The sequence below is a fragment of the Saccopteryx bilineata genome, chromosome 3, assembly GCF_036850765.1.
Source record: "Saccopteryx bilineata isolate mSacBil1 chromosome 3, mSacBil1_pri_phased_curated, whole genome shotgun sequence".
Classification (NCBI taxonomy): domain Eukaryota; kingdom Metazoa; phylum Chordata; class Mammalia; order Chiroptera; family Emballonuridae; genus Saccopteryx; species Saccopteryx bilineata.
In genome coordinates this window covers 224,803,187-224,829,967 of record NC_089492.1, presented here as the reverse complement: position 1 = coordinate 224,829,967, position 26,781 = coordinate 224,803,187, and the positions used below count along the sequence as shown (strand labels likewise).

Sequence of the window (26,781 nt, the reverse complement as noted above, 5' to 3'; positions counted from 1 at the left end):
TTTCTCCTCTTTCCTGGTTTGTCTGTAGCATTTGGCACTGCCATTCTTTCCTTTTCATAATGCTTTTCTGTCTTGGCTACTGTGGAATTGTTTTTCCCTGGATGTATTCATTCTCCTACCTCTTTGATTACTTCTTTCATTTTTATGTATTTCTGACTCTGAATCTATATACAGGGTGGGGCAAAAGTAGGTTTGCTGTGCCACTGTGACATTTTTTTGAGTTAATAAAGCTATTGTAAGAATCATAACCTATATGTCTTTTTCCATACTAATAACTGTAAACCTACTTTTGCCCCACACATTTTTTTCTCCATATTTCTTGCAATTTTAATTTATGTTTGTATTCTTTAATAGGTTCAAAATTGAATTTTTTGTCATATATAAAATCTTCTCATCTCTCTATGTTCATATCTCGCATTGACTCATCAGAGTCATCTGTGAATCTTTCTTCTTAATCACCTTTTGGCCCTGGCCAGTACCTCAGTGGTAAAGCATCACCCTGTGTGTGGATGTCCTGGGTTCAATTCCTGATCAAGGCACACAGGAGAAGCAACCATCTGTTTCTCTACCCCTCTCCTGTCCCCCTTCTCTCTCTCTCTCTCTTTCTCTCTCTCTCTCTCTCTCTTTTTCCCTCCTGCAGCCATGGCTCAATTGATTTGAGTGCATCAACTTGGGCTCTGAGGATGGCTCCATGGAGCCTCCATCTCAGGCACTAAAAATAGCTAGGTTGTAAGCATGGCCACTGTTGGGCAGAGCATGGGCCCTAAATGGGGGTTGCTGAGTGGATCCTGGTCAGAGTGCATGTGGGAATCTCTCTATCTCCTCTTCTCTCACTTGGAAAAGAAGAAAAAATATCACCTCTCAGTGGGACTCTGTAGTGGCTTCTCTCTTTCCAAGCCCATCCAGCGTATCAATGTATATATAACTCTTATCATGCATATCCCTACCCAGAAACTTTCAACTCTTTCTTACCAAGTAAAAGTCAAACTTCTTAGCCTAGTGTTAAAAGTCTTCTATGATAATTTTTCAAAATATAGTCCTAGGCTTACCTATATCAGAATCACCTGGAACACTGGATACACCATCCTGAATTTTCAGTGTCTCCTGTGGCTCAGGAACATGTGTGTGTATTTGTATATATTATGTGTGTGTGTGTGTGTGTGTGTGTGTGTGTGTGTTTTAAGGGAGAGGTGCAGACAGACAAGAAGGGAGAGAGATGAAAAGCATAATTCATAGTTGTGGCACCTTAGTTGTTCATTGATTACTTTCTCAAATGTGCCTTGACCTGGAGGCTCCAGCCGAACCAATGACCCCTTGCTCAAGCCAGCAACCTTGGACTCAAGCCAGCTACCTTGGGCTTCAAGCCAGTGACCTTTGGGCTGAAGGCAGTGACCATGAGGTCATGTCTATAATCCCACGCTTGAGCCAGTGATTCTGTGCTCAAGCCGGCAATCTCGAGGTTTCGAACCTGGGACCATCCACTGTGCCACTGCCTGGCCAGGCAGGAATGTATATTTTTAACCAGTTTTCAGATTATTCTTTTTTTTTTTTTTTTTTTTTTGCTGGAGAGATAAAGACAGGAAGGGAGAGAGATGAGAACCATCAACTCGTAGCCATGGCACCTTAGCTGTTCACTGATTGCTCTTATACATGCCCCCACTAGGGGGCTTCAGCCAAGGCAGTGACCCCTTGCTCAATCTAATGACCTTGGGCTTCAAACCAGTGACCTTTGGTCACTGAATGCTCTCTATCCAAAGTCTAGTCTTCATCTATCACCATATATTTGACCCCCTATACCCTGTTCATCCCCCCCATTTCTTTGCCTTTTATTGTCAGTATTTATGAATTTATTTATTTATTTTGTTTGTTTGTTTGTTTTCAGGTGATTCTTAAACACACTGAAATTTGTTAACTATTGCCTTATAATAATGTTATGCTTACTACCCCAAACTTACACATTACTCAACTGTATAACCTACATCTCTACCACATTGAATTACTTGTCATTTCATTGTTTTGACCTGATCGTGTACCATGGTTTATTTACTTTATTTATTTCTAAATATTTTAAAATGCAATTTATTAGAGTGACATTGGCTAATAAGATTAATATAAGTGCACTATGATTTTTAATGTGTCTGCTATATCTATTTCCTTCATCCAGAATGCCCTCCTTTCTAGGCTCTATCAAGATTCATTCCAAATATCCCACCATATTTAAGTTTTATTTGACCTGAGTTAGAAGTGAGCTCTTCTTCCCTTGAGCATTTTATATTCTTATGGGATTTAACATAATTACATCTATCAACTGCTTATAAACATGTCTTTTATATTATAAGACTGCTCTTGAGTTCTGTTATCATATCAGGTAGACATTTTCATTACTCTTATAGAGATGTGAAATAGAAGATTTGGGGCCGAGAATATACAGATATTCAATAACTATTTGTTATTTAAATTATAAACTGATAGTTTACCAATGTAATAAATAGATGGGTAAATATATGATAATCTTATTCTACTCATGAAGTCATTTTTCCTATAGTGAAAGTAGAAAAATACCTGGAATTGCTTGCTATTGAGATGGAGTTGAGGGATTCTATTACCCTAGTAAAGAAAACTCACTAAGACTTTCCATAAAGAGTTAACATTGAAGATAGTGATTCCCCTATCTAGCTCAGGTAAGAAGTGAAAAAGAATTTTTCAGCTGTAGTTCCAACCCTGAAGTACTATTCAAGTACTGAATATCTAAAGTTTTCCAAAGAATTAGAAAATTTTCTTTTTAAACATTGTTTCTTGGGCATCCTTAAGTGCAATTTGTTAGGAATCAAGGCATAATTTTAAGTAGCTAATTATGTTGCTTATTTTTAAATTATAATTTACCTCTCAGGCAGTATTTTCTCTTAGTCTCTAGCAGTTTTTATGTATGGACTCTCTGAGGGACAAGCAGTTTATTGATGACCGATTCTTTCCATCAGTTTATCTGTTGGGGAAGGCTCTTGGGTGACAATTAAAATTATGAATACTGCATAGCAATGAACAGTACTTTTTTCCCATACCTTTTTAATGAGAAAGTGTTTGTAGAACATAACTCTGGTGGATTTTCTATTAGTTTTTGGTGTTATGTTGAGATATTTGACCTACTTAGCAGATTTTTTTTCATTGAAAGGTGATTTTCAAGGATATAAAGGTCTGTCATAAAGTTGTAAATACTCATGAGAACTTTTATTCTCCAAAATAATATTTATTTCTTTAGGTACATTCCTTGCTAAGTGGATGAAATAGACTTATCTGAAGTGATTAGTTAACCCTTCAGTCTTATATTTCTATTAAAAGATATAGGAAATTACTGAAATTTTAATAAAAGAATCATAGTAGTCATATTTTAATTTGTATATATATATGTATTTTTCAATAACAGCAAAACCAAAGGAGTACCCCTGAGATGGAAAGACAGAGAGCTGTGTACCATCTAGCTACTAGGCTAGTTCAAATTGCTCGAAACTCTCGGTTGGATTCAGACAGTTTACGAACATATTTAAGTAATCTCAAAAAGAAGTATGAAGCAGATTTTCCCATGGCCGAACAAGCTTCGGAAAGGACTGAAGAATAATAGCAATTCACATCTTATACAAATAAAATAATATATCTTAATATGAGAAATATAGAATTCATTTTTCCAAAGAGCAAAAAAAAAGGTGTTGAATTTTATATTTTAGTTAACAATTATTTTATATTAACTTCACAATTATCATTCCCTATGTATTCTGTATAAGAAAATATTTGTTCTTATTACCTAACAATGAGAACTATTTGAAGGACTTATTTTATAGGGGAAAAAACATGATGTGATACATTTATTCATTTATGAAAATTTATGTTGTTTCAAGTTTATTTATACTTATAAAATTATGAAGTTATGGTTTAAAATGTTATTGGAAACACCTTACTTTAAAAATACTAACTTTTTTTTTTACATCTGTAAACTTAATGAGATTTTTACACTCTATTCTGAAGCAATAATTTCCTATGTTTCAATAGTTTTTTATTTAGTGTCCCAAATTCTAACACCAAATGCTTCTAAAGTTAGAATGATATAGGGAATTTTAAAGTATTCTTTTTGACATTCAGTGTAATTCTGTAGGGTGAAAATAAACAAATAGATCATTTGTAATGCAGAGTGTTGCTGGAAGGGAGTGTCACCACCACACACTCTTTTAATTTTCCAAATAGCCAGGCATGCCATTTTCTACTCACTAACTTCTGTTTTTCAAGTTTTCATTTGACCATCTTTTTTAGGTGAGTTAACGGAGGCTGCAGAAAAGTAACATTGATTTGTTTACCTAGTTCTTGCTTCACAGAGAACATTTTATAGAACTGTTTTTCCATAGGCATGTGGCTTACACTGCCATTTTAGAATTTACCCAAAGGTTATTGTTGTTTCATAAATTGACAAAAGACAATGGAAGACCATCAGGTGTTCAGTAATTGTAAAGAGCTATAATTGTCTTCCCAAACACCGTATTTCTACAGTTCCATCAGGGTAGATAACTTATTTACATCATCTCGCCTAGAGGCTTAAGATAGTGAAGTTATTATTTTCATGGACAACTAAGTATCTGGAACTCAGAGTATGCATTCAATAATCTTCAGAATTCATAGTAATTTGGCCAAAAAGTATTCACAGACTAAGGCTCTTTTTGTTAATATAGGCATATTTTATCTTACAAATTTATTATTAACATGTTTGACTTTATTAAGCTGTTTTTTCAGTATTCTGTGTACATACTAGTAGCCAGATATATTCAAAGAGTTATATTTGAATGATATACATGCTATTGGAAGATTAAGTGTAAATTAGTGTTAGTATTAACATTTGCTATATATTAAATGTCCTATTAGACTACTTATATTCCCCATTATCTTGTTTTAGGAGAGAGTACCACAGTATTTAATTTGACCATTAGCTACATTTTAATTTAAAACCTTTGAAATAAACTGTATTTTATATAATTATGCCTGAAAGCAGTTAGATAATTTTTTTTTTTCGAGAGAAGGACAGACAGGTCAGAAAGGAGAGAGAGATGAAAAGCATCAACTCCTAGTTGCCACACTTAGTTGTTTTCTCATATGATTGCTTTCTCCTATGTGCCTTGACTAGGGGTAAGGGCTCCAGCTGAGCCAGTGACCCCTTGCTTAAGCCTGCAACCTGGGCTTTAAGCCAGCGACCTTTGGGCTCAAACCAGCAACCATGAGATCATGTTTATGATCCCACGCTTAAGCTGGTGACCCGGCACTCAAGCTGGTGACTTAGCGCTCAAGCCAAATGAGCCCGCACTCAAAGCTGGCAACCTTGGGGGTTCAAACCTGGGTCCTCAGCATCCCAGGCCAATGCTCTATCCACTGCACCACTGGCTGGTCAGGAGAAAGCAGTTAGATAATTTAAACTTATGGCAAATTTCTAGAAGGCACTGAGAAGGAAGAGGGCATGGCAGATTGTTTGGGAGAGTAGGGAAGAAAAGTGAGAATACAATAAAAGTCAGAAGGAGGACAGTGAAAGAAAAACAGGCAAGCAAAGACAGCTGCAAAATATTAAGTATATTGAATGTCACTTCCTCATTTGTATTAACTTTCCTTTAGATTTAACCCCAATATTAGATTCCATCAGACTTTTAAGAAATTTTTCATTATTTAGAGCAGGCGTCCCCAAACTATGGCCCATGGGGCCCATGCAGCCCCCTGAGGCCATTTATCTGGCCCCCCGCCACACTTCTGGAAGGTGCACCTCTTTCATTGGTGGTCAGTGAGAGGAGCACTGTATGTGGTGGCCCTCCAATGGTCTGAAGGACAGTGAACTGGCCCCCTGTGTAAAAAGTTTGGGGACCCCTGATTTAGAGCTTTTGCTGCAAAAACTGAAGCCAATTGATTAATTTCTTTTATTTTAGATTTTTGAAATTTTGGAATAAAAATAGGTAATAACAATAGGTTTATATCTTCTTAAAATTAAATTACTTTTTCTTCAGTCTTTTTTTTTTTTTGCATAGCAGAAACATAAAATAAATAAAGCAAATGAAGATATAATTATTATGTCATACTTTAGAAAGAAGTGAATACTAGAAAGACAATCCATTTTTAATTTTAAGGTCTATTTGCTCTACTCTTTAGACATCTTCACCTTTGCTTTTTCTAAAATTATAGATCTTATAAATCATTATCCCATAATCCAGCCTTTTAAGATAAATGTCCATAATGTAGCAAATTCCTTTCATTTCCACCTCAAAGCCATTCTTTTAGTCTGTTCTCCCATGCCCCAGAAAGTCATACTTTTTAAGTCTAGAGGGTAAGGTATGTGAGAGTAGAGGAAAAGGTCAGCTCATCCTCATGTATAGGATACAATAAATGCATTTGTTTATTTTAAAACATATATAGTAAAAGTAATTTTTTGGTGTAAAATTTTGGTTAAATGGTGCACATTTGTGAATTTGTGAAACCACTGCCACAATCAGGACACAGAACAGTTACATCACTCTCAAATGATTTCTTTAGTACTGTCTTTTTCTAGTGAAATCCTCCCCGACTCCTAACCTGAACCCAGCAATCGCTGGGAATGATTAAGTATTCCTTCCTTATCTTTTTTCCCTTCCAAGAATGTGCAACAAATGGAATCATATAGCATATAACCTTTTGAAACTGGCTTTTATTCACTCACCATAATGTATTTTAGAATTTATCCATGATGTTGTGCCTTTTTATTACTGACTAGTATTTTATTGTTTGTATGTACCACTCTTTATCCATTCAGTTATCAAAAGACATTTGGGTTTCCAGTTTTTGGTGATTATGAATAAAGCTGTTGTAAACATTCATGTACAGATTTATTTTTGTGTGTATGTTAAGCTTTAATGTATCTAGGTTAAATGGGAGTGGAATAGGTTCATCATAACTGTATGTTTAACTTCATGAGAAACTGCCAAACTATTTTCCAAAGTGGCTATACTATTTTCTATTATGGTTAGCAGAGGAAAAATGGCACCAAGTGTTAACCTCGGCTCATCAACCTCAGTTCTTAAGTTCTGGCTAGGAAAAGAATTGAAAGCCAAGACTCAAATACAAGAGCAGGTTTATTTAGAAAGTTATGGAGGTAGAAGAAGTGAGCCTAGCAGAAAAGGAAGGTATGGAACAGGCAACATATTCGGTCCTAGAGATGTCTTACCTTGAGGTAGACTTTTCAGGCATAGTAAAGAGAAAAGAAAAACATATTAGAGTTAAAACATTATGTGACAAGTACAAATAATAGGGGGACATATTAAAAAGTGAATGAAAATGTACAATTGTGGGTCAAGGGGGTTTAAAAGATAGTAAATGTATATAAGGTATTCAGGAAAAGAAGAGCATTTATTTATTTATTTATTTATTTATTTATTTATTTTACAAAGAGAGAGAGTCAGAGAGAGGGATAGATAGGGACAGACAGGAATGGAGAGAGATGAGAAGCATCAATCATTAGTTTTTCATTGCTAATTGCAACACCTTAGTTGTTCATTGATAGCTTTCTCATATGTGCCTTGACCGTGGGCCTTCAGCAGACCGAGTAACCCCTTGCTCGAGCCAGCGACCTTGGGTCCAAGCTGGTGAGCTTTGCTCAAACCAGACAAGCCCATGCTCAAGCTGGCAACCTTGGGGTCTTGAACCTGGGTCCTCCTCAACCCAGTCCGATGCTCTATCCACTGCACCACCTCCTGGTCAGGCAAAGGAAGAGCATTTTAGATAGAAGGTTCAGCATATGTAAAAGCAGAGATATGAAACAGTAAGCAGTTAGGTTTAGCTAGCGGGGAAGAGTGCATATGAGAAAGTGATGAAAAGAAGAATCTGAGTGCTTTATATAAATTTCTCCTGTAGACCACTGACGAGTTTTAAGGTGTGTTTGTTCTTGGAGGGTTGGAGAAGGTGATGGTGGTTGTAGTAGAGGTATAACTTGATTAGATTTACATTTTAGAAGGAGCATCTGGGTGATAGCATAAATGATTTGGGGAAGAGTGAGATCAGATTGTTTAAGGGTCTTATTTCAGTCATCAGTAGAAAGTTGATTAAAGGAAGAAGCAATGAGTATAGAACAGATGTGTGGGAATATGGAGGAGAGGAGGAGAATGGAAAGAGTAGAGTGGCTGGTAGGAGAGAAGAGATACTGATTTGCAAGATACTAGGGACATTTAGTGACTGATAAACCAGATTAGTAACTCATCCAGTTTTTTACTGAGGGGCGGATGTTACGGATTGACTCTTCCCCACGAAAAAATAAGATACCGGAAGCCCTAACCCTCTGTTCCTCAGAATGTGACTTTATTTGGAAATAGGATAATTTCAAATGTAATTAGTTAAGATAAGGATATACTAGGAGGATAGACCTCTAATCCAGTATGACTAGTGTCCTTATAAAGAAGACTGGTTTGTGAAGATAGCACTGAAGTGATACATATATAAATTAAGGAATAACAGAGATTCTTAGAAAACTACCAGAAACTAAAAGAGGAAAGGAGGGATTTCCAAAAGGTTTCAGAAGGAGCATAGCTCTTTTGAAACCTTGATTCTAGTTTCCAGAACTGTGAGATGATAAATTTCTCTTGTTTTAAGTCGTCCAGTTTGTTTCTTTGTTACGGCAGCCCTAGCACACTAGTATAGAAGGGAAGAGTTGAATATGATTATGGATGTTGATGCTACCAACCATGTTGAGGAATAGGGAACTAAGAATTCCAGCAAGTTCCAGAAATTTAGGTGCTGCTTCTTGCCCATTCTGTAGCATAGATATGAGCCATGTTCAGTAGAAGTGATGACTAGATCAAATTCATTAAGTTCTCAGTGTTGAAGATTTAACAAGAGGATTGAAAAAATAGATGGAAATTAGAGAATAAATAAAAAAAAATTTGCTGAAATATTTTCCCAGACAACTCACTTCATTTTTATCAGTAGTCTAGTGTTTCTTTATAAACTAGACCAATGGTGTTTTTGTATACTTTCTTAATATTAACACATATTTTTAACTAAAATATATAACCATGTTTATACTACTGTTAAAAATATACTCAAATGTTAATATATTGTATGTACTATGAATTCCTATATACTTATTTATGAGCTTAAAATATCTTTAATTATAATTAAATATAGTTTAGGTATAGAAATTTAATCCAGTAATGCATTTGCACCTCATAAGAATGAAAATGGGAGGAAAGAGAAAGCAAGTAATCATTATTTATTTTACCACTTTGCTGTTTCTATTCTGTTCTTAAGAATCTTAAATCATACAATTTTTTTATCTTACTATAATATCAGAATGAATACCCTTTTCCTATGTATTATCAAAATATTGTGAGTCCTTACATTGCAAGCAGATAGTGAATATGGCTACTATCTGATATAATCTACTCAAATGTATCCTAAAATACATAGTGGTAATATAGGGAACAGATTCTTATTGTCAAACTATGTATAGTGACACAGATGTTAACTAGAGTTATTGTGGTGACCATTTTGCAAAATATACAAATATTGGAACATTATGTTGCACACCTGAAACTAATCTACAGTAGTCTCCTCTTAGCAGTAGATTTTCCAAGACTCCTGTAGATGTCTGAAATTGTGGATAGTGCCAGACCCTATACACTATGTTTTTCTTATACATACTTTTTCATTTAAAGGAAACACTTTATGGCTTTTCTTTGGCATATTTGAATTGCCAGCATCACTGTTCTTGCATTTATGGGCCATTATTAGTAAAATAATGGTTATTTGAACACAAACACTGCAATACCACAACAGTCAATCTGATAACTGAGATGGTTACCACATGACTAATAGGCAGTTAGCTGGTACAGCATGAGTATGCCGGACAAAGGGATACTGGTAATTCACATTTCAGGAGGGATGGGGCAGGATAGCACAAGCTGTCTCATTCTACTCAGAATGGCATACAAATTTTAAGCTTACAGATTGTTTAATTTCTAGAATTTTCCATTTAATATTTTCTGTCTACAATAACTGAACCATGGAAAGCAAAACTGTGGATAAAGGGAGACTGCTGTATGTATGTCAATTATATCTTAATTTTAAAAAAGAAGAGGAAGAACTATAAAGGGTCTAAGATTTTTACCTTAACTGCAGAATAGAAATTTAGGTTACCAGAGTTTGATGTTTGCTGTCAGAAGAAAAAAGATGCTTGAGTCAAAAACAAAAGACTTGATTACTAATGGCTCAGCATGCTGTGTGAGCATCAGGTGGTATTGGATCCCTGTACCCGCACCCTCTAAGACAAGACGTGGTCCATGTGTAGTAGATGTGCACTCAGTGGATTTGTGTTACAGCTGCATAGCCCCAACCTTGGGAGACTGCAATCTTTTATAACAAGCTTCAAGAAAAATGCTTGACCTTTTCCCCATAGGAAGACATTACCTGTATTGTACTAGATACTGACTGAGCAAACTTGCCCTCTGCTCAAAGGAAAATATTGTCTCTACCTTTCAATGCTGCTCACTATACAAATATCCTTAAAAACCTAGTCAGGAATGAGGTGGCCAGTGTCTTTGCTTGTAGGACAGGCAGAAGCATGAGAAACATATGGAGAATTGTCTCCCAATTCTCATATTTGTGTTGCAATAGTTTGTTTGTTTTTATTCAGTGAGAAGAAGGGAGGCAAAGACAGACTCCCACATGTGCCCCAACTGGGATTCACCCAGCAAGGCCGCTAGGGGGTGATGCTCTGCCCATCTGGGACATTGCTCCATTGCTCAGCAACCAAGCTTCTTAGCACCTGAGGGGGAGGCTATGGAACCATCCTCAGCACCCGGGGCCAACTAGCTTTAATCAAGCCATGGCTGTGGGAGGAGAAGAGAGAGAGAAGCAAGAGGCAGAGGGAGGAAGAAGCAGGTGGGTGCTTCTCCTGTGTGCCCTGACCAGAAATCAAACCCAGACATCCATAGGCCAGGCCAACTCTCTACCACTGAGCCAACCGGCCAAGGCCTGTGTTGTAACAGTTTGACCTCATAGTTCTAGAGAGAAAAATCTAGTAACCTAGATGCTCAAAAATAAAGGGCTAAAAAAATTGTAGTAGAATAAATTCTAAACTTTTTTAAAGTTAAGTTTCTTTGTAACCAAAGAATATGCATAGTTAAGTGATAATATTCTCATTTTGATGTAATGTTGGATGAAAATTATTTTTTGCATCAAAATGCATATAACTTAGGGGTGGGTGATATGTGTGAAAGTGGTCAAAAAGTACAAACTTGCAGTTATAAAATAAGGAAGTCCTGGAGATGTAATATGTAGCATGATGATTCTAGTTAATAATATTCTACTATTGTGTATTTGAAAGTTGCTAAGAGAATGGATCTTAAAGATTTTTATTACAAGAAAAAATTATTACTGTGTGGTGACCATTGTGCAATATACTGGATACATGTATTGAACCATTTTGTTATACACCTGAAACATATTATTTGGCAGTTATAGCTCAATTCAAAAATGTTACTGGGCTAGTATTTAGATATATTACATACCCAAACACCAAGGCTCCATATTGCAACTTAAGGAAAGTTATTTCTAAATATAATTAATTTCTATCATCCCACCTGCAATCCCTACTCTTTAGTTGACTAATTCTTAATTTTGTATTGTTTGCAACTATGGCTGCTATAGAATTATAAATTCTTCTCAAGAAAGAGATTACATCTTAATTTCCTTGGTTATCCTCTACTACAATATTTTATTTGCAAAAAAGCTTAGTAAATAACTGTTTATTAATATTATCAGATAATATAAAAATAATATTTACCTAACGCAGAGTATATACTAATAAGAGCTTTAGAATTCAGAACATTAATATGACCAAAATTTCCACAAGTAACAAAAATGCTATAAGGCAAAAACAACTTTTTAAGAATGGGCTAAAATGGTAAATATAAAAATAAAGTGCATGTATTTTTTTCTACTCTATAGAAAGATAATTGGCAGAGACATATGTTGATTTAAAATTGGTTCATTTAGAGTGTCAGGTGAAAATATATGTATTTCCTAATGGAATATTTAATGCAATAAAAATTTGCATGAAGTTAATAGTTTATTCACTTCTAAGCCAAACAATGGTGAGCATACTTAATTAACTTGAGAAAACACATTGTTAAATTTCCAAATTCAGGTAGTTCTGTAGACGAACAGGAATTAGAAGTGAAAATATTCCGTTTGGGAGCATATTGTTGGCCAGTAGTTGAGACCGGATGGTTATTCTGCAAAGGTGTAATAGTTCACATGGGTCCCTATATCTTGTTGAAGGAATATAGTCCAACCAATCTGAAATAATTGGACGTCTTCCCAAACTTAACTGCGTCTGAAGAAAAGGGAAACATTTTAATTTCATAATGTTAATCATTGGATTAGTTCAATGTAAATAAAATTAACATTTTATTTTTACTTAAATTAATAAAATATATCTTAAATTTATATGACCCTTATAATGATTTTTTATGACATTTTTACCTGAGGCAAGGATTTTTATTCCCATTTCATTCTTACAACTATATATAAACTTTAATATGTCTATGATACAAACATTATTTTTACAACTATAAGTCTGCATATGTTTTTAATTTTAGACAGATCATACACTTATGTTTTATCGACTTATTCTAGAGCAGTGTTGTCAACTTAGATATATACTGGATTTATCTAGGGGACTTTAAAATATACCAATGGTAGGGTTTTATTTCAAAGATTCTAATTTAATTGGTCTGGGGTTGGGCACAGACAACATAAATCCTAAAAGTTCCCTCAAGTGATTCCAGTCATAGAGAACAACTCCATACTGCTAAACAATGAGAAAACCTAACAGGAGGCTCATCCATATGAAAAGATAACTTCTAAAGTTTCACTTAAGATACCCTTTTAGGGCATTACAATACCTGACTTCAAACTATATTATAGGGCCACGACAATCAAAACAGCATGGTATTGGCAGAAAAATAGACACTCAGACCAATGGAACAGAATAGAAAGTCCAGAAATAAAACCACATATATATAGTCAAATAATTTTTGATAAAGGGGCCAAGAACATACAATGGAGAAAATAAAGCCTCTTCAATAAATGGTGCTGGGAAAACTGGAAAGCCACTTGCAAAAGAATGAAACTGGACTACAGTTTGTCCCCCTGTACTAAAATTAACTCAAAATGTATCAAAGATCTAAACATAAGACCTGAAACAATAAAGTACATAGAAGAAGACATAGGTACTAAACTCATGGACCTGGGTTTTAAAGAGCATTTTATGAACTTGACTCCAAAGGCAAGAGAAGTGAAGGCAAAAATTAATGAATGGGACTACATCAGACTAAGAAGTTTTTGCTCAGCAAGAGAAACTGATAACAAAATAAACAGAAAGCCAACTAAATGGGAAATGATATTTTCAAACAACTGCTCAGATAAGGGCCTAATATCCAAAATATACAAAGAACTCATAAAACTCAACAACAAACAAACAAACAATCCAATAAAAAAATGGGAAGAGGACATGAACAGACACTTCTCCCAGGAGGAAGTACAAATGGCCAACAGATATATGAAAAGATGCTCATCTTCTTTAGTTATTAGAGAAATGCAAATCAAAACTGCAATGATATACCACCTCACACCTGTTAGATTAGCTATTATTAACAAGACAGGTAATAGCAAATGTTGGAGAGGCTGTGGAGAAAAAGGAACCCTCATCCACTGTTGGTGGGAATGTAAAGTAGTACAACCATTATGGAAGAAAGTATGGTGGTTCCTCAAAAAACTGAAAATAGAACTACCTTATGACCCAGCAATCCCTCTACTGGGTATATACCCCCAAAACTCAGAAACATTGATATGTAAAGACACATGCAGCCCCATGTTCATTGCAGCATTGTTCCCAGTGGCCAGGACATGGAAACAACCAAAAAGCCCGTCAATAGACGACTGGATAAAGAAGATGTGGCACATATACACTATGGAATACTACTCAGCCATAAGAAATGATGACATTGGATCATTTACAGCAAAATGGTGGGATCTTGATAACATTATACGAAGTGAAATAAGTAAGTCAGAAAAAACCAGGAACTGCATTATTCCATACGTAGGTGGGACATAAAAGTGAAACTAAGAGACATTGATAAGAGTGTGGTGGTTACCGGGGGGAGGGGGGAAAGGGAGAGGGAAAGGGGGAGGGGCACAAAGAAAACTAGATAGAAGGTGACAGAGGACAATCTGACTTTGGGTGATGGGTATGCAACATAATTGAAAGACAAGATAATCTGGACTTGTTGATCTTTGAATATATGTAACCTGATTTATTGATGTCGCCCCATTAAAAAAATAAAATTATAATTAAAAAAAAAAAGATACCCTTTTAGAGATTGAATTCTAGAAGCCAAGTGTTAGTAGGTTAACTTAGGAGTAAAAAACATTACTGTATTGCAAAGACATTTCTCCAGTAGAGCGTATACTCTACAGACTACATTATACTCTCACTTAAATAATACATTATTTTTCATTATTTATTCAATACTCAACTATGTAAAGTATATCTAGTATATGCTCCACCTGAGTTTGGTGCTTGGGATAATTGCTAGGGTACATGAAATGGACATCGTCTGTGAGGACAGAACTGTGGTCCAGAGGTAAAGCTATCTACATACATGCTTACAATAAAATATGCATACTGTAATATGGAAAACTGAAAAGCGTGGACATGCAAAGTAGGGGCATTTAATGTGTTCTTTAAGTTGGTTTTTATGCCATCTTTCACCATCTTGCTCAGCGCTACTTTACTTTAGCTTATTAAACTGCAGTTGATTAGAACTCAGCTATAATTTTTTTGCCCATCAAGCAGGTGATTTTGATCAACTCACTCTATCCTAGTACTTTATCAAAAAGTTTTAAAAGATCTTATTTATTGATTTTACAGAGAGAAGAGTAGGGGGTGGGAGTGAGAAGTATCAACTTGTAGTTGCTTCACTTTGGTTGTTTATTGCTTGCTTGTTGTATGTGCTTTAACTGGACAAGCATGGGGTTTTGAACCAGCAACTTCAGCATTCCATGTTGACACCCTCTCTATCCACTGCTTAGTACTTCTCTGTTGTGATTGTACCTCAGGAAGAGCATTCATGGAATTGGTCGAGAATTGTTTTGTTCTGTCATAATTGTGCAGGACTGATAATGGACAAGAACAAGCAAATTAATGAAAAAGCAGAAATTTTCAATTGTTTTTGTTTTATATTTTTATTTTTTAAAGGTTTTTTTTTTAATCTCTCAGAGACAAAGAGAGGGACAAATAGGGACAGGCAGACAGGAAGGGAGAGAGATGAGAAGCATTAATTCTTTGTTGCAGCTCCTCAGTTGTTCATTGATTGCTTTCTCATATGTGCCTTGACTGGGGTCTACAGCAGAGCAAGTGACCCCTTTTTTAAGCCAGCGACCTTGGGCTCAAGCTGGTGAGCCTTGCTCAAACCAGATGAGCCTGTGCTCAAGCCAGCCACCTCAGGGTTTTGAACCTGGGTCCTCAGTGTCCCAGTCCAATGCTCTATCCACTGCGCCACCACCTGGTCAGGCTCAATTGTTTTTGTTTTAAAAATTGGTTGCCAAAATATTTTAACCTTAGAGTTGTCCCAGGCATAGTTGATTGATATGCACCATTGAGATTTAAAAAAAATTAACAAACAAACAAAACAAAAGAACTCCAGCAGCATTATATTTGTAAGGAATTTTTTTCTGAAGTGACATATTTAAAGATAAGGGGAACTGCTAAAGTTCTGATAATTTTACTGGTTTAAATTTATAAGAGTAGTTTTCTTTCCCTTAAGCGACTTAGTTCTTACTATGCTAATAGACATGATACAATGATGCCAAAACTTGCAGTTCATTTTGTAGGGTAAACATGCCCTCCATATGGTTGATTTGTTTTTCTCCAAATTGTGGGGTTTTTTTTTTTCCTGAAAATCTTATTAAGGAGGGATAGATATTTTCAACTGAAAAAATATTTTAAGCCTTTATATATATTAAAGACTTTAGATTATATATATATATATATATATATATATATATATATATATATATATATATAAGATTTTATTTATTGATTTTGAGAAAGGAGAGAGAGAAAGGCCGGGGGAGGAGTGGGAAGCATCATACGAGTAGTTGCTTCTCGTATGTGCCTTGCCCAGGCAAGCCCTCGATTTCAAACCAGCAACCTCAGCATTCCAGGTCGGTGCTTTTTATCCACTGTGCCACCACAGGTCAGGCAAGCCATTATATTTTTTACTCCAAATTATTTTGATATTTTGAAAAGAAAAAATCTGTCTCCTGATTGTAAAATACTTAATTGTATTTGTGGGGAGAAATGTAATTCTCATTTTAAAATATTCTATTGGAAAGAGGCCTTGTAAAACTTTGTTATTTTAAGAGACATAAAAATCCTAACACAAGTTTTTATGTAATTATAATGTAAAAATAGCATATATCTACTTAGTAGCTACTAAAATAAACTATAAACTTAACTTTTGAAAATTTTTTCATATTTAGAAGACAAAATTATGAAATATAGGACTAATATTTAAGATAATTTGGATTTTGTCTATTTTTATTTTATAAGCATGTACCCAATGGTTAATTTTACAATGAATATAATCCACAGATTAAAAATAAACTTTATTCTAGCCTCACAATTTTATCTTAAAATTGATTGACATTTGAACCCAAACCCAAAGAACAATATTTTGCTTACCTCTATTTCCCTGACTGAAATGGCAGCAAGCACTCTGGAACAGAGCACTAAACATGTTTTCGCATCTTCTTGGATGTCTACAAATTCGTGATCAACCATAATTCTCACTCTCGAAGGGTAGAGCAAAATTGTTAACACAATGTTGATGGGGTTTTTGTCTCTTTCTAAGATTCCATATTGCAGAAGTATTTTTAAGATATTGGATTGTCTTGTCTGAGCTACATAAAGTAGAGGTGTGATGCCACTTAGTGGGCTTGGGCAGTATACTGGTGTAAAAGTTCTGTGAATCAAACAAACAAAATCTCATTGAATAGAGAGTTAACAAATATAGTAAATACTTTGTCTTGATAGTAATGAGAAAATAATAGTACTATCTTATATAGCAAATGTCTTAACTTTTAATGTAACTTTACCTTTATATATAATATGTCATAGTTTTCTGCTCTATGAATCTAGACAAAACTGGAGGTTTAAAAACTAAGAAAACTTCTAGTACATATTTAAGTTTTATTTTGTACTTGTTAGAACAAAAAAAGATTTACAATGTGTAGAACTGTTTACTTTAGTAGCAGCAATTCTGTTTCTCATTTGAGAAATCCATTATTATATGAACAATGATGTAGTTCTGGAAAATCTAAAATGGAAAAGGGATTTTATTTCACGGAACATAATTATGTGACCACCTTGGTATCTTTTTGTTTGTTTTTATTGTTCTTGATTACATGTCAGACATGACTTTGAATGGAGTTTGAATACTGGACAAAAAGCATAAGTGCAACTACTTTAATTCTATTTTTTAAATTCTACTTTTTTTCACTTTAATAAAATTAGAATTAGTATAAATATTTGTAAGGTTAAGAACTGTAAATTCCATACAAGGTTCCTCAAGGGCAGAATTTTATTTTCTTCAGTAAAGTGTTAAAACTCCTCTGAAATCTTGTTTTCCCTAGAGTGTTACATGATAGCTAGACTTGAAAATTTTCTCTCCTTTAACAGGAAATTTAATTTTTTTCTAAAGTTATATAGTCCTTCAAATTGTTTCATCTAAAGATATTTGTGTTTGCTATTGAATTGGTCTCTGTATTTAGATAGGACATGATAGAGCCAATCACAGGAAATTTTATAGTATCATCAAGCCTGATTTGGCCTAATAAACATAGATTTTAGGACTGAAAAAAGAGAAATTTTATTTATGCTTCTTGTCTCTGGAATCCTCTTGATTAGCCTAATAAAATGTTAATAATATGTTCTGCAGAATAGCATGCAAACTGTAAATTCTGGTTTTGGACATCTATACAGAACAAGGAAAGAGTTATTCAAAAAGAGGAATTTTTAAATTGCATATAATTAAGATGGGAGGCAATGTGGTATAATACCATAAACAGTGGAGATTTAAGGGTTCTACGTTCTAGGTTTTGGTTGTCCTAACTAGCTAGTATGATGTTTGGTAAGTCAACCCCTTTGAACCTCAGTTTCCTTATGCATTTACATATTTACTTGTTCATTCATTCACTAATTTATTTAATACTTATGTGTGAAGAACATACTGATTAATAGATATGCAGAGATAAGAGATATAGTCCTTGATATCAAGATGCTTATTATAGGCAAGTAGTTCAATAAATATAATGAAAGATTAAAATTCCTATGATAGAAGCATGGTTGGGGTACTCTGAGGAAGGGCATTTATTCTACTGGAATGCCCTTCTAAATGGAATAGTCATTGCTCTTGCTTACCCTGGAGCTAAGACTTGAAGGATTAGTAGGTATTTGCCAATAAAAAGATTGGAAAGGATGTTTCAGTTAGAAAGCTAAACCAACGCTGGAGGGTTGTTATACCTGAACTAACTATATTAAATTAATATTTTGTATTAGATAAGTTCTCTGGTTGAAGTGTCTTTGGGGGTCCAAGAGACCTCCTCTATGGTGATTGCCTGTTAGGAGCTCCAAAAAGTACAGTTTGAAAAATCACTAGACCAATACTTTATCTCTCAAGGTTCATTGAGCCCTGAAATGTCAAGATTTTGTGATTTAAACAAAACAACGAAAGGGTGGTATAGTGCAGAGTGACATTTTAGAAATTAAGAAGTGATTTTTTCTCATAACTCTGCCCATGCTACTGTCTATATCCTTCTAAGTTCTATATATAAATAAATACACTCTTTCCTGAAATCGTCTCCAGATCAATATTGTACTAGATATCTCATCTTTTTCACAAGTATTTCCAACACACGTCCAAAACTGAACTTCTAAACAATTTCTTGTTTTGTATTCCTATCCTGTTTATTGGTATCCACTTTCTCAAAACACCACTGCATCCTATTCTTCCACATTTCTTTGATTTGTATGTTATTTTCCTCCCTTTTCAGTTCTGTCTTGCTCATTGTCTTAAGACCCTGTCTAATAAACTCTTTTGTGAAGTCTTTTTTGATTACTTGACCTTCATCCTATTTCTCATGCTACTTTGTGCATACCTCCATTAAGCCCTATCATTCTGGACAATTTGCTTAACATCTCTAATCTTTCATTTTCTCATCTTCAAAAATAAATGGGTGAGCAAGATGATCTATAAAGATTTAAGCTTCATAAGGCCAATAATTTTTGTCTGTCTTAGCCCACTATTATATCCTTAAATGCCTAGAACAATGTTTGGCCCATAGTAGACACTTAAATTTGTTAATTGATTTTTTTCACTATTATCCTAAATATTTCTTAAATACATTCTGTAGCTTTCAGGACTAACAAAATTTTCAGTTAAGTGCAATCATTTAAATTTTTCAAAAGCAATCTAATTTACCCATCTTCCAAACTCTTAAGAAGACATTTGACTTAAGAGCCTTATGAGTATGGAAATTCAGGGGACAAAAATAACACAAGTGGCCCTAGTTAAAAGTTAGAGATATTAGCTGATTTTAAGATATTGAGATTGACATTACCTTTAGAATATATTTTGGGCCTCAAATGTTGAGAACATAACTAAAATCCAAATAGGTTTAAAATGAGATTTAAAAGTCTAATCTGTACCCAAATGGCATATGATTAATCCCCATGTTTAAAGAGCATATTATTGTAAGCCAAAATTTGCTTAATCTTTACTGACAGTTAATTATAATAGCACTTAAATGGATGGAGTGAGGCAAGCAAAGCAGCAGTTTTTAAATGTGAAGTTAATGAATTGAACCCTCTGTATCTGAAAACCTGTCGATCATGTTTATGAAATGGGACATAATATTTCCATATAGATATGCAGAGAATTATTTCGTTTTGAAGCTATGATAATTATTTCTAACTTTTTTTTTTACTATTTCTCCTTTGGGTTTGAGCTTCTAAATTCAATAGATGCTTCTGCATAATAAGTTTATCTTTGATACTTAACACAGTTGACTTTCTTAAAACCATCTTTTCTCTTGACTCAGTGGGACCATTTTCTCCAAATTATGCATCCGCCTCCTTCACTATTCTCAACTCTCTCACTGGTTTCTCTTCCTCTCCCCTCAACATCTAAGTAGGTGTGGCTTTTTGACAAATTTTATTTGACTAATTGTTCTCAGGCAATTTTATTTATGACTATAACTTCAACAACTGTCTGCTAATTTATTCAACAAATATTTATTGAATGCATACTGTATGCCAGAACTGTTTTTGCATGCTTGGGATACATGAATGAACAAAACAAAGATTCCTCCTTTCCTGATTATATTGTAGTAAGGGATAACAGACAATACCAAATGAACATAGCAAATGCAAATTTTATAGTATGTTAGAAAGTTTGATAAGTGCTGTGGGAAAAAGAAAAAGTAGAGCAGGAAAGGAAATATAGTTAAGAATATTCTAATAACTATATGTGGTGTCAGATGAGTACAAGACTTACCAGGATGATCACTTAGTAGGTTATATAATGTCTAACCATTGAGTTGTACACCTGAAACTAATATAATATTGTATGTCAACTGTGATGGGAAAATTAAAAAGTGATTAAATAAATTTTTAAGAATATGGAAGTGCACAATTTCAAATAGCATGATAGGAGAGGACATAACTGAAAGGTGATGTTTGGATAAAGAAGAAGAAGCCAAAGTTAGTCATTTGGATATTTAAGGACCCCAGGGCAGGAGAGTATACCTGTGTGGTGAAAGAAGAGTGAGGGAGCCAGGGTGGCAGAAAGAGCGAATAAGGTGGGAATGGTAAGAAATGAGAACAGAAGTCATGGGATGCCATTAGATAGAGCCTTGTCAATCACTGTAAGAACTTCGTCTGATTCTCCAAATGGAATGGAGAAGCCACTTGAGATTTTGAGTAGAAAAGCAACATGACCTATGTTTGCTAAAAATTTGTTATGGGATAGGAAGAGGGAAATCACTTAACTTGGTAGAGGGTGATAACAATGGAAGTCATCATATTCTGTATATTGCTTGAAGGTAGAACCAACAGATATCCTGACAGATAAGATGTATAATGTAAGAGAAAGGGACATCAAGGATAACACTATATATCTAGCTACCTGTTGTACATCTCTGCCTGGATATTCATTAGGCAATGCACACTCAAATGTCCTAAACTGACTTTGTAGGTCTCTGTAATAATCTTGATAGGTTTGTGAAATGATCATTGTGGTAAATTGGATAACGACCTCTTAATATGGCAAATGGGATTTTGCAAATGTAATCAAGAAAAGGATCTTAAGATGAGAGATTATCCAAGTGGGCGAAATGAAATCTCAAGAGGCCTTATAAAAAGTGTCTGGAAATGATGGCAACATAGCCAGTGAAGATGTGACTACAATGTTGGCTTTGGAAAGGGAGGAAGAGGCTGTGAATCAAGTAATGCAGGCAGCCTCTAGAAGCTGACAAAGGCAAGGAAGAGTTCCCTCTTGAGCTTCCAGAAGGAATCAGCCCTGCTGACACCTTGGTTTTAGCCCGGTAGCCTTCTTTTTTACTTCTGACCTTCAGAATTATATAATATAATAAATTTATACTGTTTTAAATCACTAAGTTTGTGGCAATTTGTTATAGCAGCAACAGGATCTAATACAACCATCAACCAGTTTCAAATTTTAGAAATCTGAAAATTAACTCTTCTCTCTCTTTAATTTTCCACTCACTATATTTTGTTATGCTGTGCAATAATGTCTCTTCTTTCCCCTACTACTACTGTTTTAGTTTAAGTCCTCATTAAAATTCACCTAGATAATTGTAATATCAAAGAGTGGCTAGAGGTTTGAAGAGGTGGGATGGGGGAATGGTAGAGTAGAATTAGTCTTCCCCCAAAACTATTATGAATACACATATAATTTAAGTTAGAATGTTCTGCCTACTATGCAAATTTAGTTTCAAGCAACTCCTCTAACTTTCTCCCTTTTTACAATCAGATTGCTTCTTTCAATAGTTTGTATTTAGAAATTCTGGAACTGCTATTTTTCCTGGAGTGTTTGAGCAGTCTACCAAATTATTTTTCCACCTCTTACCCTAGCCTTTCTTCTCCAGTCTTCACATGGGAGCTGATAAATCTTTTCATACCACAAGTCTGACTTTCACTGGTTGGGCATCACCCATAATGTAAATTTAAAAATTTTTAATATGGCTACACAGTCCTTCAGAGTTTTTCTTCTAGGTTCCATCTTTCACTACTACCTGTTCCCATCTCACTCGAGCAATTGCTTAATTGCCTATAGTCACTTAGTCACTGAATACAACATGCTCATGTCTCCTTTGGCTTTAGTTATCATCTATCTTCCCAGATTACATTTCTTCAGGAAAAAGACAGTGAAAACTTTCATCTTTAAGAAAGTCAATTTAAGACATTACCTTTTCTAGAGAGCCTTCTCAGATACCTGCTTCTCCCCAGTAGTGTTAACAATGTCTTCTGTTCTCCCTACTTGCACTTGCTTCTATTTTGGCACTTACCGTGTAATTATAGTTATATTTTTCTATGGCTCACTTACTAGTCTATAAGCTTTCCAAATGAGAAAGTGTATCTACTTTATTTTTATATTGCCAACAAATAACACAATGCCTGGCACTTATAAAATACTTGATAAATGATTACTGCTATTTTTTAAAAAGACTTTGTTTATTCAGCTTTCAAAGAGGGGGGGGGGAGAGAGAGAGAGAGAGAGAGAGAGAGAGAGAGAAAGAGAAAGAGGGAGAGAAGGGGGAGGAGCAGGAAGCATCCACTCCCATATGTGCCTTGACCAGGCAAGCCCAGGATTTTGAACCAGCTTTATCCACTGTGCCACCACAAGTCAAGCTGATTATTGCTATTTTAACTGTATGAGATCATTTTTTTAACCACTTAAAGGCTGTATTACAGTATAATTTAGATGCTTTTAGGCACATTTGTTGTAAAAATAAATGCAAATTCCTTTAAATGAGAATTAAATTCTCATTAATTCTATCTCCTCTCTTCCAGGGATCTACTTAGATACTTTATTTTTAAAATAGGAAAATTATCCAATGAGTGTATACAGGGAAGGGTGGCCAAAGAATAATGCTGCTATAAAAATAAAGAAAAACAGATAATAAGAAACTTAAGTATTCATTATGAGGACATGATAACTGTGGTTAAGTACTTGAGAGTTTTTTATGGAACAGATAAAGTAGACTGTTTTCCATAGCTCTAGGGGAGAAGTTGGAGAAACAGAAACAAAATTTAGAACATTATGAGGAAAAAATATAATAAAGCTGCATAAAAATTCACTTAATCATCCAACACAATTTTGACTGAGTATTTGCTCCGAATTGACATGTTTCTGGGCACTGAGGATTCAATGTTAAAGAAGTAGTCAAGGTTTCTCCTCTTGTGGAACTTACTTTTAGCAATGGTAGTGAACAAACAAATCAATGAAAAAAGAACAACAGCATATAAAGAGATTGATTGGTGCTGTGCAAAGATTTTATAGAGTGCTATAACTGTGACCGAGTGACTTTAGAAGGTGTGACCAGGGAAAGCCTCTTTGAAGTGACATCTATACTGTGATCCAGCTGGTAAAAAAGAGGTAATGGTAGGAAGATTTGAGTGAAGAGATTTTTTCAGGCAAAGAGAAGGTCTTCGGGCAGGCATTAACTTGATATTCAAGAAACAGAAAGGTCTAGTTGTTGAATAAGTGTTCAAGGGAGAGAGTGACATGCGGTTGAATTTGGGAGCAATAGTGAGGGGCCACATTATATAGGACTTCTTAAAAATGTGTATTGAATTTGAATTGTATTCCACTTGTCAGAAAACTTTGGAAGATTGTAGACATGGGTGATAGGACCTATTTTACATTTTTATAAGTTGCTGAGTTTTGAGACAAGAATACAGTATAGATGTTGAGAAGGAAGAGTGGAAGCCTGGAGACTCTTACATGAGTCTGTTACGGTTGTCTAGGTAAGTCGTTCATTTCTGTTCGTTGGAGATGCAGTGTGGAGTTGCCAATAAAGGAGGAACTTGGAGCTCACTGTTGAGAGATCAAGCTAGAGATAAAAACTTGGGAATCGTTTGCATATACATATTTAAAGTCATAGAACTGATTAAAATCTCAGAGGAAAAGAATACAACTGGGAAAGAGAAGGGCCTTCGGACAGAGGAATGGTTTACCTACGAAGTAGTTAACTCCCTGCTGCTAGAGTTGTGCAAGCAGAGACCAGATGAACAGAAACCAGCGGTGCTTTATAAGGAATTGATTGCTTCCTGAAGGGTTTGCTAATGAAGTCTTTGGTTCCATGACCATGAAGTCTAACTTCTATGATTCTGAAAGATCCAAATGATGATGTGGTACATTGGGTTGACCTACAAAGATGGGTGCATCTAAGTGAAAGTTTATTCATTTTAAAACTGTCACTTCAGTTGTCAATGGCGCTCTGTCATGTCCCACTGCATGTTTCTTTCTTTCATTTCCCTTCCTTTCAATTTTCTCCTCTTGCCCTCCACTTAATTTTTTTTTATTCTCTCTTCCTCCATTTTACCCCCTTTCTCTTTCTCATGGGTCTGTCAAGGATTCACATAGACATTACTTAGCCCAGCAAGTGACACTGTGTTAGAAGCTTCTCATCTCTGCTAGAGTTCCAAATATAACGATCCTTAAAATAATCCAAAAGTGCTATTTTGGGGTTTTATTTATTGATATTTCACACCACAGCTGTCAGTTCCCATACTTGGGTGAACAGTAAGGAAGCAGTCCAATTCTCCAATACCACAATGATGCACAATCCAAAATAATGACTCAGCTTCAAGCAGAATCTAAATTGGTTTAGTCTTTAACTGATCTTATCTGTACTGGTTTTCATTACACGTAGGCTTCCATCCTAGTGCCCACTATAGGGAATCATACGTAGTAAGGTGATAAATACTTTTGAATGAACAAATGCACATCTAATCAAACTAATACCTAATACTAATAAGTAAAATGGAATCAGTACAAGCTAAGTCAACATCAGACTCTATCTTATGCACACAAAGAGGTCACATTGGAAGTTTATTTTTATAAGATCCTCAGTAATATTTATTAGTAGATTGACATGTTCAGACTATGTGAAAGGTTGGTTCTGTATCAGCTTGAAGTAGGTATTTGACTTTCCTTGTGCTCAATTCTGGGGAATTTGGAGTCAAATTTATCAATGTTTAACATACAAATAAAGAATAAGTGTGTTTAATAAGTGTTACTAAGTGAATTTGTGTATATATTCTGGATTCTTTGAAAGTCACTTATTTTAAAAAGTCAATTTATATACATAATATAGATATACATTTTTTATATTCTCAAAAAGAAGAGATCAAAATATTATAAAAAACAATGTCTTGTCAATTTAGAGAAATCTAAGCTGCTTAACATTGCATTACATTGAGCATTAACATGTAAGCCTTATAGAGCAGAACCACTAGTAATTTATTGGTACATAATAATGTACATATAAGTAAAATTTATTGAATAAATAAGAAGGAATGAAGGAGTAAACAAATGAATTGATATTTAAGTCAGAGTTTCTTATCCATTTATATATAGCTACTATGCATATTAATTTTAGAAAAAAAGTAGTAATATAATCTCCTAAATAGAAATTTTCTCCTTGTATGGTGAAAACATATGAGATTATTACCTCCATATCAGTGCCAGGTTACAACTTCTGTCTTGAACATAGTCTTTTGTCTTCTTGAGAAGCAATTCCACAAAGTCAGGATTACCCTTTCTGGCAAAAACCCAGTATAGGATGGTATTCACACATATTTCAGTAAATTCAAGATTAAAATTTATTTCAAAGCGGAATCCTGATTTTTCCACAAATGCAATGTAATCTGTAAGTAGTAAATCAAACCCATCCAAGTCGACGTACCTCAGAATTTTTGCCAGTGTTCTATAAATTCTAGGTTCATAACAGTGATATCCCCATTGACCCAAAAACTGCACGGATGGCCTTTTAACAATTTTATCAATTAGATTGCAGAATATATTGCTTCTTGGACAGGGAGTCTTACGACATAATTTAGAAGATTCACTCATTGCTACTTAAGGCAACAATAGAGAAATAAAATCATAGGAAGGCATACTGTAATCCTGCAGTTACATATTTTGATAATGTGGTAGGCTTTACTCCACAAACAGGAAGTGCTCTTTAAACTGTGGCCAGGAAAATATCATATGAACTATTACCAGGAAGAACTGGATGACATCACAATAGATAGAGATCTGTCATCAGCATAGGTCAGAAATTGGGGGTATTATATGTCACTGGAGATATTTGAGAGAGATATTGGACAGAAATGGCATGTATAAGAACTAAGATATGATATTCTTAACTTTCTAAGAATTCAGCTCAAGCTAGTATATATGTTTATCAAGTGCTATAATCACAGTCTATAGCAGTAGACAAAATAATATTAATAAGCATATTGATATTCTTTTAGGCTTTCCCATAAACAAAGAGATGATAGCTAGAGTGAGAATTAAGTACTGTTGTTCTCATGTCCTGCCTGAGTACTGCATGTTCTCACTTGATTTTCATAAAACATTTTCCATA

At 34.7% G+C, this 26,781-nt stretch overlaps 2 protein-coding genes across 2 annotated transcripts in view; one reads left to right on the top strand and one right to left on the bottom strand.

Moving 5' to 3' along the window:
* The window catches only part of MSH4 (mutS homolog 4), a 99,877-nt gene extending 96,264 nt beyond the window's left edge, over positions 1 to 3,613 (top strand). The window contains 1 exon segment of the mRNA XM_066264969.1: positions 3,422 to 3,613. Within this exon segment, the coding sequence (XP_066121066.1) occupies positions 3,422 to 3,613 (192 nt within the window).
* Positions 3,614 to 12,169: 8,556 nt separating this feature from the next.
* Positions 12,170 to 26,264, bottom strand: ASB17 (ankyrin repeat and SOCS box containing 17). Its single transcript, XM_066264968.1, has 3 exons — positions 25,864 to 26,264; positions 16,790 to 17,069; positions 12,170 to 12,376 (listed from the first exon to the last, which is right to left on the bottom strand). Exons 1-3 carry the CDS (start codon positions 26,262 to 26,264, stop codon positions 12,170 to 12,172), a joined length of 888 nt encoding a protein of 295 aa, XP_066121065.1.
* Positions 26,265 to 26,781: the final 517 nt, after the last annotated feature.